Source organism: Labrus bergylta, chromosome 2, assembly GCF_963930695.1.
Source record: "Labrus bergylta chromosome 2, fLabBer1.1, whole genome shotgun sequence".
NCBI classification, from domain to species: Eukaryota; Metazoa; Chordata; class Actinopteri; order Labriformes; family Labridae; genus Labrus; species Labrus bergylta.
The window spans coordinates 4942509-4957657 of NC_089196.1; the positions used below are offsets into that span (position 1 = coordinate 4942509).

The following is a 15149-nucleotide window of genomic DNA, read 5'->3' on the forward strand; positions in this document are numbered from 1 at the left end:
GCTTGACTTAACCTCTGCTGGAGGTTCAAAGGCAGCCGGCCTGCTGGGTTATATAACCAGGAGGAAAGACGAGCTGCTCTGCACAAGGCCTGGAGGACATGACCTCTTTTTGTCTTCCTGTTGTCATCCACTTTGATGACACACATAAAGGCCCCTTAACACCTGACCAGGTGAGCACTATCAGACACACACGCATAAAGAAAACAGTGAAACAGACTCCAGAAAATGTTTTGAAATGATCTCATGTACCTCAGGATAAACTGAACGAGCCCCTGGTACAGCACTGAGTACAGAAACCATCATACAAGCATGATTTAACATGTGTGACCCACATTCTGAACTGGTGCAATACTCCATTTCACCTCTGTGTGTGTGTGTGTGTCAGTGGAGGGGGGGGGGGGTATTCATTTACTGCAACAGGCCTCATCAGCACATTTAGAAAGCATCCATCCTCCGGTGTGGAGCTCCGATACTGCATTGTGGCATCTTCTCATCTGTCACTGTTGCCAGGGCAACCTCCACTTGAGGGGCTGCTTCTTTTTCCACTTCCAGGGTTTGCTCTTAAAAACATCCAGCACAGGCACACACACACACACTCGATTAACACGAGCAGCTCTCTGTGGACCTGATTCAGGGCATATTTATGATCATGTCCTCGCTTCCTATGGTTTCTCATTCTAAACAGAGGATGTGATGCGGCCCATCCCCCCCCCCCCCCCCCCCTCCCCAGTCTGTTGCTGCCTGACTGGCGCTGAAATGGCCCAGCTGTGTTCATGCTGTCCCAGCTCAGCTCAGCCTGGTTTGTGTCCCTTTCCCCTCCCCTCCTCTGCAGCCCCTGGTACAAGCAAACATAACCTGACAGCATAAGTGCGTCTACACGAGGCTGTTGCCATGCAGGCCGCCGCGCAGGAGGGCGTCGGGACATGGCAACGCCGTCATTTGATTGGTCCAGACAGAGGAAGGGTGAGGTGAGAGAAAGTGTGATGAAGAATATCCATGTTAAGTGAACGCAGTGATGCAATGCTTAATGGAAACCTCAGCGGGCAGTTTGCAGAAAGGGTTCAAGAGCCGATTGACGACGATAAGCTGCGATGTAAGCCGCCGTGTCACACCGTGATGTTGGAGCCAGGTGGACTGAAACCATTAGATGCTGAGGACACACAGACTGGGGCGTAACATGGCTCCTAACCACACGGTAATTAAGGTCTTATGATAACAGGATATTGGTTAGCAGCTGGGCTCAGACGTCAGGTGAGTCTAAATGAGTCTTACAACAGGCTGCATCAAAAACATGATGAGAACTCTCACAATTTTTATGTCCCTGATCTCAAAACGTGCACACAACTCGGCATATAAAAAATAATGATGCATCACACGGTTAATGATGTCATCATAAGATTTTTCAGTGTTGGTTATCCGGGGGCCGCAGATGTGAACAAATGAACAATTATAAGAAGAAACCTCCTGCTCTAGTAACATTTTGTAGTGATAAATAAAAAAAGAAAAGCAGAAGGATGAATAAGTCTGGAGGAGAAAATTGTCGCAGACATACTTTCAACAAAGTCATTTTTTTAGTCCATGTTGTAGCGTATTTTTAAAACAGATTTTATTGCTCAGTAGATGTTTAGGTTGATTGATGTCACACTGCCCGGGGCTGGGGGAACACCATTTTGTCTTTTTGATGTCTCCAGACACATGAGAATGACAGATTGAGGGCGGCTCAGTTGGTAGAGTCGGTCGTCTCTCAACCGGAAGGTGGAGGGTTCAATACCCAGCTCCTGCAGCTACATGTCCGATGTGTCCTTAGGCAAGACACTTAAACCTGAATTGCTTCATCAGTGGTGTATGAATGTGCCATCAGTGTGTGAATAGGTAGGTGTGACGTGCGGTGTAAAGTAAGTGTAAGTGGTTTTCTGTTTACACTGCACTCTATCTTGAACATACCTGCACATTTTGTTTCTATATTTTATATTCTATTACCGGTACTTTCTTTTCTAATAGCCTTTTTATTTGTATATTTGTATCTTATTCTATTCAAGCTGTCAGCAGGAGCTCTGCTGTTAAAACACCAAGTCACATTCCTTGTATGTGTAAAAGTACTAGTCAAAGAACACAGATTCTGATTCTGATTCTAAAAGCGCTTTGAGTAGTTAGAAGACTAGAAAAGCTCTAGTCCATTTACCATTTACAAATAAACTGAATCTTTAATCTTGAATTTGATCATGAACTGGATGTGAGATTTTAAATGTCTTATCAGACGTCAACAACTATATAACATCTAAAGTTAGACCTTGTAGACCCTTTCCTTGTTGGCCATTGTCCCATTCAGAAGCACTGACTTGGGGGTGCCGGTTGCCTAGTTGTTAGTGCTAGGCCCATATGTACATTTGGGCGCCCTGGGTTTGAATCCGACCTGTGGCTACTTTCCTGCATGTCATTCCCCCCTCTCTGTGATTTCTGACTCTATCCACTGTCCTGTCTCTAAATAAAGGCCCAAAAAAAACCTTAAAAAAAAGAGAAGTACTGACTTAATCCTACAGATTTTAAATCCTGAATATTTAAGACGTACCAGTACTGTCCCGATGAGTTTTTCAAGAGGGTTAAGACTCTATCTGTAAATCCCTCATATTACCAGATAATCCAGGCCTAACATTAATTCAGACCAAGGTCCCAAATCAGATTTGTCCATGGATTTCAGGGAGGAGTGAATCGGGTAAAAAAATCTAAACTCCTTCAGTCTGAGTCTGGATCTTTGGTGTATCTGGTAAAATTGTTCAGAAATATATCCACCCACAGAAAATTAACAACAGCTACTTCTGATCATCAATGACTAGAATTAATAAAGGCAAAAAGTCAAAGCTAGATTATTTCAGTCCTTTCATGTGTGATTTGTTGCCATTGGGTTAGGGTTTAAAAGAAATTCTGACATGTATTTTTTTCCCTGATGCTCGAAAAATGTAATAAAAGTCAAAGGGTTTGACTATTAAAGGAGCAGTATGTAACTCTGACACCTAGTGTGTAAAATGGGTACTGCAGTCCAAATTCAAAACATTGTAGAGAACTGACTCCCCCCCTCTCGAGAGTTGATGCTCACACAGGTCACCATGTGGTGAACACTGTAGCTTCAGTGTTTATCCAGCTCTGCATGGGTCTGTAAACCTTTCTGTGTTCTAACCTCTCTCCATTTTTCAAAAACATCTCCAACATTGATCCTAGTTTGAGCACGTTTCTGCTCATGGAGCTTATTAGAAACATGCAGAGGCTTTTTAGGTCGGGTACAATCACTTCTATCTGAACCACTTCTCTTGTCTGCTTCCATCACTGCAACACCTGTTGGTTTGACCTGATAACTGCTCTCATATCTGGTAAACTGAGGGGCGTCCAAAACGGCTGTGTGGGGGGTGACTTTAAAAGCGCCTACCTTCTCTGGTCCAAACAAATCCAGAGCATTCAGGAGCAGAATCTAAAGTTAGAAAGAGGACATACTGGCTGCTGCATTGTTGTCAGAGAAGCCAGCACAGAGCATGTTTCCTTAATGTCTGATCATATAGTAAGCTCACCTTATCCAAGAAACTTTTTTTTTTTTAAGACATAACTTTGGCTTCTGGAAACAGTGTAGAGGAACCTTGATAGTTTCTTTTAATTTTGTTTAATCTGCCACATCAAAAATATGAATAAAGCAGAACGAAAACAAGCTTTCTTAACTTACATGTGTTGTTTTTGTTGTTGACTTTGGTAACTTAGCAACAAGTTCAATATAACTGGTGTGTACAGCTGAAAGCAAACATCATCCCGTAAATCTCGACGTTACTGGGAAACATCCTGCCTGCTCTGGTGAACTCTCGTGTCTGTTGTGACATGTCGGAGCAGGCAGGAACTCGAACATAAGAATCTTCAGCATGACGTTTTCTGATGGTGGAAACATTTATCTGTCATACATCAAACTCCTGTTGTACCTTAAAGCTTTCTTTTTCACCAGGTGCAGCCCTCTATATGGCTTGTTAATCTGTGTTAAAATAATGTTTGAGGCAGGACTGAGATGTGTTAGAAGACAGTAGTTCAACCCAGATCTCAACCTCAAAGAGACCCCTGGGTGAGTCATGTAAGTAGGGCAGCAGCAGCCTGAAGGTGGAGGAGGTGGGGTCATACAGGGAGGTCACGGGTATTTCCAGAGAGATCCAGAAAGCACCTCAGTTTAGTTTCTCTTCAGTATTTTGTCTTACCTTAACGATAAGAGGGCATGAATGCATGTCAGAGCCAACCTCCACTTACAAATCCACCTTTTTTAAACGTGCACACAAATCAAGGTGGATCAGGAGGCAGATGTTTAAAATCTCTTCATGAAGAGAGATCCCAAACAAAGGCTTGATTTTCAGGTTTTCATGTCTGTGACCTGTTCATGTCGATGTTCTTTAAAAGTAAGAAAAGTCGTTTTCTTCACTGTCAGATCTGATTTGAGGTTTCAGTTGTGATCACTGTTTGTGCTGTGATTTAATCTCTAATGCTCCTGAATGCTGAACAATTCAAGCTGAACAACAATCAGAGTTTACCCAGAGCTGAGGCGATAAGTTCATTAACCTATTACGTGCTCGAAGGGAAATGATCTGATTGTGTTGATTTGAAGACATCACCTGGGGAGCTGACAGTTTATAGACTAAATAATCTCAATCAATTCATCGGGAAAATAACAACTTTGATTCAAAAGTAATGAACACTAAATAGTTCATAAAGTAAATACACACATTTATTACAATAAAATACACTAATTGGCTTTCTGGCAGGGAGTTATGTGAGGAGATTGAAACCACACAGACATCTGTTTTAATTTTAAACAAGCCCGGTTATGTCTGAAGATCAAAGTCATGATGCAAACAAAGACTCGCAACACTATGGCTCCAAAATATATACTTATTTATTTGCTATTTGCATTTAAGGAACTCAACATTTCGAGCCCGATCGAGCGATTTAAAGTCCCCTTTAAAGGAAATAGTCCCCGCGTCAATTCTAGTTGACCTTCCTGCTTTCAAAGAAATCTTCATCTGGATCTTCATACCTTCTCCTTACACCCCGGATCAAACTCAGGATACCTCAGTAAACATGTTTTTTTCAGGACAAGGTAACATGCATGTATGGCAACATGTTACCAAAACAAAAGTAAGGCAACTATAGCAAGTGAATGGACCGGAGTGTTTCCCTGTTTAGTTGATTCTTAAGAACAGAGAGCTTCTTGCTTGCTGACATTCATCCCTCACCTTGATTCTGACACAGTAGTGTGTTGTGTTATAAAAAAAAAGAAGATAAGCAGATACATAGAACCTCGTCTTCTGCTCATGTTACCACATCTTCCTTTGACTACCTTTCTTTTAGATTAACGGACACCATGCTGCCACTTACAGGTGTTTACAGCACTGCTCCAGTCCAGTGTGAGAGTGGAGGATGTTTTTGAAGACATCATCATGTTCTGCTCGTGTTATATTTTTTTTCCTTCAAGAGTGAAATATGAAATGTGTGTGTGAGCAGCAGGGACTGACCGATGTGACAGGTGCCGGTGGAGGTGGAGTTGGAGCAGGGACAGGGTGCACAGGCTTCGGTCAGGGCGGTTCCGGGTCCAGGGCTGCGGTAGAAAGCAGGCTTACACTCCTCACAGTTGGATCCCTGCGTGTTCCCCTCACAGTTCAGACACACACCTGGAGGACAGAACAAAGTGATTACAGGAGTGTTTGAACTGCACACAACATGGGAGATACGATGGTTTGAAAACTCGGCCTCCTTTGTTGATAAAAATGAAAGGTTTAGTTGTTTAAGGTTTTTAAGATTATTATAATTTTTTTAATTTATTGATTTCCTGTGACGGGGAAATTGTCTAATTGTATTCACACATCGACCTCAAAGCTCTGTACTACAAAACGTTTCATCTGCATCAGGATGAATAGGATTAGGAAATTCAGTATTTTACTATCTTTGATCAGCTGGTTAGACTTCCTGTTCACCTTTTTCTCCCACTGATAATGAATCAGATCACCCTGATTCAAACACACACTCAGCATTACCAGGTATGGGTTACCAGTTCTCTTAAGAGGACGAGTTATTGAGATAAAGAAGACAAGTTAAAAGAAGAACAACAGCCAGCACGAGGTTAAAAGACAGCTCCTTCTGTTTTCATCAATTTCTTATTAACAGTCCGACGCCTCATGAGGAAGAACAATAAATACATTCAAACAAAGAGAAATATAGTATGTTTGGATGGATGAGGCCTTGGGGTCCAGGCAGGGGCATGTCCAGACCCAGGTACCACCCCAAAATCCCAGACTATCATTGGCTATTTGCCTTGTCAGAGGTTGAAATCCACTTTTCAGGCCGTGTTGCATCAGACAGCTCGTAGTTTTCAGTGTGCAGATGTTTGTTTTCAATACTTTAAATAGTGAGTTTGGACGTACATATTGTTTTGAGTCCCTGAAGAGTTAAGCTTAAAGAAGATTTATATCATGCCATTATCTTGTGTTACTTAAAAGTGCAGACAGGAGGGGTAAATAAATGCTCTTCATTCATGTGTGTGCACAAACTTCAGGACCCGTCACAAGTCAGTGTCCATCATGGACAAACTGACCTTTGAGCTTCAAACTGATGCTGTTTATAAAATAAAAGCCCACTTTCTCTGGAAGCGTCGACAACACTTTTATGAAGATGTTTTATTCCTGTTTTAAATTGTGTGTGTTACTTATTTATACAGAGTTTAGACCTTGAAGAAGGCCCGGTCAGTCCTGGCAGATCATAATCATCCTCTGTCCAAAAAGTTCCAGCTGCTGCATGAAGGACAAAGAGACTGAGGAACCTCTTTGTCCCTGCTGCCATCGCCTCATCTCCCCCCGGCCCCCTTTCGTCTGTTTTATTTGTATTTATTTATTGTCCATTTGAATTTTTCCTGATTTTATGCTGATTGCTGATTATATGAATGTATTTTACTGCTGACTGCTAAACAAATATCCCTCTCACGGGGAGAATAAACATAACCTTGAAGCTTCAACCCCAGTTGGGTCACTCCAGTCCAAAAAAGTCTGGACACGCCCCCGGGTCCAGGTAGACCAATAATGACCTCCAATATGTTGCCTGAAGTCTATTTGTTGTACTTTATCAATTTAACCTCTGAGAAAAAATTAAGTTCAAGATACAAAATAGAAGAAGTCATACTTCATTATGCAAATGTATTATTAAACATTTTTTAAGAAGAACACATACTCATGAGGTGTTTTTATCATTTGAACCCGATCTCATCAGTTACATGTTTCACCTAAAGGTCAAAGACTATTGTTTCATGATCATTAATGTGAAGTTTGTTCTGGTTTTATAAAAACACATGAAGTAATCAACGTCACACAAACTTACATAACATTAAAATACTTTTGTATCCTCAGCATGACGTCATAATTTGTTGTAATTGTAAATATTTGTGAAGGTGTTGCCTCCACTGCATGTTTTTGGTTGAGTTGTTTTGCCTCCATGCTCGTGTCATGTAGACGTGACTGAACCTGTCCGCAGGCAGCACACTATGTTATAGCTTTGTGCAACAGGAGGTTCGAACCATGCATCATCACCTAAGTGTCAACAGACGAGTTGCTAATGTGTGGAATCAGCTAAACCTGAAGATTACACGGCCAATGACAGGTTGAGGAGGGCTTTCACCTGGAGGAAAGGGCTTTTTTTTTAAAACAAACAGTGGTAAAAGAGCTTATGCATTCACATGAGAAATTAAAATCTGTTTAGTTTTCTTGAATTACAGAGATTATTATCTGCATTTTTATGGAAAAAATAAAAAATTTGCTCACTTTTTTTTCCTCATGTGAATGCATCATGGCCTCCATAACCGTGTGATGAGAAATATCAGCTTTTAGAAGAAGAGTCGAGTTTTCTGACAAAACAACAACTTCTAAGAAGCATGGAGAGTGAGACAGTCTTGAAGAGGTCAAAAAGCTGCAGCTACACTTTAAAGAACAACTTTATTAGACCGACGTGTTTGGGCTTGTGGCCTGGATGACCCTGATGAACGCCACAAACACCAGCTTTAAAATAAGGGTTGTTAAAACACAGTATGTTCGTTGTCCTGGAGAAAAGCAAAACAGAGCAATATGGCAAAATATCATCATATCATTTTCTCTCGAGACATCCATTTTTAATTTAAATCATACAATCTGTTAACGACTGTTCTCCTGATAATGACCAAAGCCTGAGGAAAACCAAGACCACTTGTTCAACTTTATCAAACTCTTTGGTTTTACATGTACTGCAGTTGTCTGTTACGAACTATCAAGAATGCATTATTCCTTTAATAAAGATAATTAAACACTGAATGAGTTTCATGTTTCACACACGATGCAGACACCGTGTCAGGAGGAGCTGAGAGCGAGCCATCAGCAACACGATCGAAGGGTTTCTAAGTTAGGATCCCTTTAGTATCTTTAGTATTTCCCTCTGGATAAATAAAGTATCTATTTGTCGAGCTGAATCTTTTGGCAAAGGTCTCCTCCTCTCCTCTCCAACAACAACTGCAGCTGCTGACTCAAACCAGTTCAACATTAAATAGAGCATTTGTTTTTTTAAAGGTTTACTCTGAGGCTTCTTTATACATTTATTTTAGAGATAGGAGGGTAAATAGAGTCAAAAATCAGAGAGAGAGAGAGAGAGAGAGAGTGAGGGGAACGACATGCGGGGAAGGAGCCACAAGTCGGATTCAAACTCGCTCAGAGGACTGCGTACATGGAGCATGCACACCAACCACTAAGCCACCGACACCCCAGAGCAGTTTCCTCTTTAAGATTATCAGTATTGTTCCTGCAGTCTTCAGCTGAGCTCTTCAGTTAGACCGCTCAGTCCAGCTTGTTCCTCTGATATCAACCAGACGATTGTTTACTAAAATGATGTTATTTTAAAATAATAGATTGCAGACTGACTGACTGACTGACTGTTTGCTGTGCATCATCTTGTTATCTTGAACCATATTCTAATCCAAAAGTTTTATTACGATTGTTTAATCCCCTCAAAAACAAACAAAGGTTAAAAGTGGAAATCCCTTTTTTCTCTGCATTCTTTTGTTCAGTATTTAGATTTGATTGCAGTTGCAGTCGAAAAACTGTTTGCGGACAGTCTGTCTCAGTCCTGTTGGAAGTGACGAGTCCCCGTCATGTTTATTTGAGGTCCACAGTGTTTGGTATACTGTATAATTTGTGTTTGCACAATGTGTTCCAAGAGCAGGCGGCCTCCGGGGAGAGGTTAGGGTCAGGCTTTAAAGGGAGCTGTCAAACCTGAGCTATGTAGATCCACAGCAGTGAGAAGACCGAGCCCATGGCAAGGCTACAGCACTCCATCTGCCCCCCCCCCCCCCCCCCCGCATTATAATGGAAAGACATATGGCTCCTCAAACTACCCCCCACCATAAAAAAAACCCTTTCCTCCTCCCTGTCACTTAGCTGAAGGTTTAAAAGCCTGACTGCTGAGAAGAGAGCAGAAGTCCTCCTCACATGAAAAATCAAAGACACAGAAGAGGATTTGGATGATTGTGATTTTCTACAGTTCTAAAGTTCCTTCTGATGCAGCGCCAGTCCTTTCTATCCAACTGAACATCACACTTCAGCTCTGTTTCATCGGTAAATATTGACTGTAGAGGGGCTGGAGGTTTTGTGTGCTCCCAGGCTCTGGCACCAAACACAGCACGTTATCGTCAGCATTTAGTGCAGAGGTATTAAACTGCACTAAAGTCAGGAGTTAAGACTCATTATAGGGCTGATCCCTGAAAGTTGCTGACTCAATTTTTTTACTCAAGAACACCCCTATAGCGGATTAGCATTTTAAGTCCCCTTGAAATGATCCTGATTTTAAACAGGCGTTCCTGTGTTCAACGTTCATTTATCAGTCTAACATATTTCAATAAAGAATCATCTGAGTATTTTTACACTTTACTAACCTGTACAATGTTTCAAATGTCTGATGACTCATCCTGCACCCCGGGTGTTTACTCATTTTCCACCAATTTAAAAGCTGTGTCTAATTTTTATACCACGTTTGCCGACTTTTTCAACGATCCAATCATTTTTATCCCAATGTTAAGTCGCGCCTTCTATCTTGTGATTGGTTCTATTCGGCTTCAGTAGGACAGCGACATCACTTCTGTTTCATGGTGACTTTAAAGTCTAATCTCTGCACTTTTTTAAGCCGTGTCACTGCATACAGAGCAAAGCAGGGACATGTTAAGACATTACCAAAAGCTGAATAATCCACAGAGATCTCCTATACTCTCTTATAGACAAACAGAGCTAGGGACTCAAATTAAAAAGTAAGTGTATCTGTCTCTCTGATGCTCTGTCTCCGTGTGTCCTCTGCAGACTCACCTGACTGGGGGTGGCAGTAGTTGGTGTGGTTGTTGCACTGGCAGGGCCGGCACCCCGTGCTGCTGAAGTGGAAGAAACCTGGGTGGCAGTCATCACACTTGGGTCCGTACACTCCCGTCTTGCACACACAAATCCCTGAGCTGAAAGAGGCAGAGCACAGGACAAAATCAGTCCTGGACCTGTACAACATGCAGAAAAACACAGAAACATTTCACGATGAAGGATGAAGACCTCTGTGGTTGGTGTTTTAAGTGATTAAGCTGTTATAATAATGAACCTTTTCAGTATTTCTTTCTTCATTCTGAATTTGTATTGGTTGGAGTGCCTGGTGTCCTCCCGTCCACAGAGAGCAACCAGTCAACCCCCCCTTTTTTGTCAACAGAAGCATTTGATTTTTATTTAACCAGGTTTGTCCCATCGAGAAGAAGAAGCTCTTTTCTAAGAGAAACCAGGCCGAGACAGTCAGCAGCAAAAAACACAAACGTTACAGACGGAGACACAAAAGGAGACAAAGTAGGATTCAGAAAAAGCCATCTATGAGTCTAATCCGGGAGGTTCAGAGGTTCAAGCAGTCAAGCTAGAAAACATGGAAATCTAATAGAATCTGATGAAACACAACAGTAAGCCAGAGATGTAAAGAGGGAGGTCAGTGTGCTCGCTTTTTTTTTTTGGATTGTTGTCATGACAGCTGATGTCCAGACTGTCGTAGAGCATCCACTCTGGACTTCCTGCAGGTTCTCCTATTCATCCATCTGCCTCCTACATCTCTGCTCCAGGATTAGAGAGTGAGGGAATCTGTTACTGCGCCAGTGTTTCCCCTACAATTATATTGGGGGGGCGGCCCGTCCCTCCTGAAGGTCAAGTAACATTTTTTATTTTTTTTAAAAAGATTGTTTTTCGGCTTTTTGTGCCTTTATTGTAGAGATAGGATAGTGGATAGAGTCAGAAATCAGGGAAAGAAGTCATTTAAGGATACCTTTCCGATAGAAAGGGACATCTGTCATTAAAAGTAACACATGAACACCAAAATTCCTTCAAGTCGTCGTGTCGGCATGTCGGCTTGTCCCCACCCCCCCAACGCTGTAAACCTAGGGGAAACACCCCCCCCCCCCCCCGCCCCCTTTTTTTTCCCCTTTAATGTTTTATTATATTAACACAAACCAGCACAAGTGAATTTAAAAGTATATAATTTAAAGCATTCTTAAAGCACATGCTATTTAATGAAGTCATTTGTTAACTGAAGGCATTCATTGGCCAGCCCAGTTGGGGGGAAGTAAGTCCATAAGCACCCCACCTTTAACTGCACACTGATTTATGTTATGTTATATTATTTTTAATTTACAAACCACGTTGACTGTGATGTTGTCAAGGACTCCAGGCCTTTGATTTTTAATTTTACATACTTTATTAATCCCTGAGGGAAATTCTGGTTTTATACTTTTATTTTAGAGACATGCTTCTCTCACACAGGCACATAATACACACAAATAGCGGTTGGGGGTTCGATGCCTTGCTCAAGGGCACTTCAGCAGTACCCTTACACCTCTCCAGACCAACTTCCATTATATTATGATTTGGATCAGGACTTGAACCGGCGACCGTACGGTTCCCAACCCATCAGATTGGTCCATGACTCCCATCAAAAATCAACACTACGACCCCCCAGTGGTGAGGTACATGTGTGATAAGGCAATTCTGAAAACATCCAGACCTGAAGGTTCTGACTTTGTTGAGAAATCGTCGAGAATTCAACGTACAACAAGAGGCTCCAGATCCGAGCTATGAGAGCAGTTGGTAGAAAAGCGTTTTATTGGCCTCATGTGTTTTATATAACTGATGATGATTGCTCTCGGTTAATAATGCTTCCAAGAATGCTCCAGCAAAGTTAAATCCAATTAGCTTTGAGTTCTTGGGCAATAATAAACACATGACTTATTTTTATTTGTTAATGTGTTTTTCCCACCATCGTGTGCAGCTGGCAGTTAATAGAAGAAGATGCAGGCTCGTGCACAAAAATGGAGAGGCAGTGAGGGATTGTATTGTTTGTCAGAATCATCTGTGTCTCTAAGATCCAACACTCAAGTCGAGGTAATATCAGAGGAAACGTACGACACTGCAGCCCGATCGGCCCACGGACACAAGACAATGGACTCTGAAGCACAATCCGGGGACAATAACTTCAAAACAATTGGAGTAAATCAAGAGTGACTGGAAGCACTTTGCTCTGAGTGTGAGCGTGGGTCTACATACAAGCAGGGCTTTGTTGAAACAACTGCACTTAATGCAAATGAAGAGGCCCACGGCGATGCTCAGCGGGGCGTGGGCACGGCTGAGGACGAGGCTGGGAGATCAACAGTCCTCATTCTTCTGCTTTAATACACACACACACACACACACACACAAGATATATAACAAACACAAAAATATTCACATGACCTTAATGCAATGAAGTCAGACAGATAATGTCCAACTGTCACAGAGACGGTGAGCTCAACTTCCACGCACTCAGTGAAAGTGCTGGAGCTCAAAACGCCCGTCATTACGTGCAACGTCTCAAATAAGATTCTGCATCTTTACTTCTTACTGAATAATTAGAATATATCAACAATGATGAATGTTAGAAGGAAGGCGCAGATGGCCTAGCGGTTAGATCACACCCCATGTACGGAGGTTACAGTCCACCAAGCAGGCGGACCACTCTCTCTCTCCCGTTTCCTACACTTCACCGTCCTATCGAATACAGGCAGAAGCCCAAAATAAATCTAAAAAAGGAAAGATCACTAAGACTTGCAAAGAACAAAAAGGAAAACGAGTGAAGAAAGAAAGATAGGGATAGGAAGAACAAAAACATTGATAACATATGAAGAGAACTTCAATACAAAGATAGAAAAATGTGAGAAAGAAAACAAAAGCAATACAACAAAAATGAAGAAAAAAAAAACAGAAAATTAAATATCATATCAGGTATCAGAGGTTTTACATCTGAAGAATTTGTATAGACTGTCAAATTTTATTTTCCCAAACTGCATTGAAAAAATATCCTAATAAAAATAATAAAACTAACATGTTTGTGTTTTCAAAGTTTCAGTTTCAAGGCAACTTTAGACAAATCTTAAGCTGTTAATCACTTATACTCCTGAATGTTGTCTGAATTAAAAAGTAGATCGTTTATTCACAAAAGGTCTTCAGAGAATCTTTTGTCTGACCTTTCGTCTAAAACACAGACTTTTCAAATTTAAATGAAGCATTTTCAAAAAGCTGAGAGCAGGCGCTCTGAATGGCCTGGCGGTTATGTCGCGCGCCCCATGTACGGAGGATTAAATCCTCCCCGCAGCAAGCGTGGGTTAAAATCCAACCTTTGCCCTTTGCTGCATGTCATCCCCTCTCTCTCTCTTTCCTGTCTCTCTTCAGCTGTCTCCAGTCAAGGTAAAAATTGCCCTCTAAAAGATCAAAAGAAAGCTGATCATTATTTTTTTCTACAATCTATGAACTGACTATTCGATTTATAGTGATGGCCTGCATGAGAGAGGGGGCGCATTAGGCTGTGCAGATCTGGTGAGCGTGTCGTCAGAGGCGTGTCCATCTTCATGGAAAAACACAGACGTGAGAAAATGAACACATGTCTACTGAAAGCACTCAAGAGGAAACCAGTAAGCATCTCCCAGTTTAACAATCACTGAGATGAACAGAGAATCCTGTGGGCACACCACTTCACACTGGGGAATCTTTTATAACCTTAAAGTGGACAAATCTGTCTTTACCTTCACGCTGTAATGAGAACCGTTATGCTTTATTTGGTTTTATTGATCACCTGTATGTGTCAGCAAAAAGAAAACTCCATGATGAGCATTTGGAGCTGGGAGCTTAACGCTGTGAACAAACCTGAACTGGAGAGGGATTTTAGATGAACATTCATTTCCATATTTGAAGCCCTGTCTCATTACAGAGGGAGCAGGGATGTGATGAAGAGAGCTTCCTGGGGGAGTGGCCCTCGCTCTTTTTGTCCTTGCTGGTTGACTGACATAAATATCTTTACAAAGCTCTTGGACCTCCAGACCTCTTCATCTGTTTTAAACACATTAGCATCTTAGCTAATGAACAACCCATGTGAGAGAAAACACTTTCTCTTTCTGTTGACCGTCATGGATCAAAACACAGATGGAATCATATTCATGATGTAGAAGAGAAACAAACTTCCCGCTCTGTAACAATTAAGGATTCAGGAGGATTAGTATGTACTGCTCTCCCTCCCAAAACAAACAGGCAGCCCGTCGGCCGGTGTGCGCCAGATGGGCGTGGCTTCCTCACCGCTTACATTCAGCATACAAATGACACACGCCGCTTAAGCTGACCTCCATCGACGGCTTGTCAGACGAGAAAACAAAGTACCACGCGTGCCAGACAATAGATGAACGATCACACGCCTGGCATGACCTCAACCACTGTCAGTGTCCAGAAACAGGCATGAATGATCGTTTCAGAAAGCATAACTCACAGAGATACAATACTTGTTTGAGATCATAACTTGTTTTTAATGGAAGAATGTGCAAAGTTTTACACATAAATACAGTAGAAAAAAATCAACTACATCCTCTGTATCATCCTGCTTCCCAATACCCATATTGGACACAAATCCCCACATTGGTTGAGCCCTGATTTAAACTTACACTTAAATATCTCAATAACGTTAATCACCCCAACCATGAATGGAAATAACTAGGAGAATTAAAAGGTAATGGACATCTTTTTTAGTTTCAGCCCCCATTAAAG

The 15149-nt window shown here is 41.7% G+C and overlaps 1 protein-coding gene across 1 annotated transcript in view; it reads right to left on the reverse strand.

The window, feature by feature from the left end:
- The window catches only part of si:ch211-158d24.2 (multiple epidermal growth factor-like domains protein 9), a 42651-nt gene that overhangs the window by 7614 nt on the left and 19888 nt on the right, over positions 1-15149 (reverse strand). The window contains exons 3-4 of the mRNA XM_020645471.3: positions 10380-10519; positions 5532-5687 (exon numbers count right to left, since the gene is read on the reverse strand). Of these exons, the coding sequence (XP_020501127.2) occupies positions 5532-5687; positions 10380-10519 (296 nt within the window). The remainder of the gene's footprint in view (positions 1-5531; positions 5688-10379; positions 10520-15149) is intronic.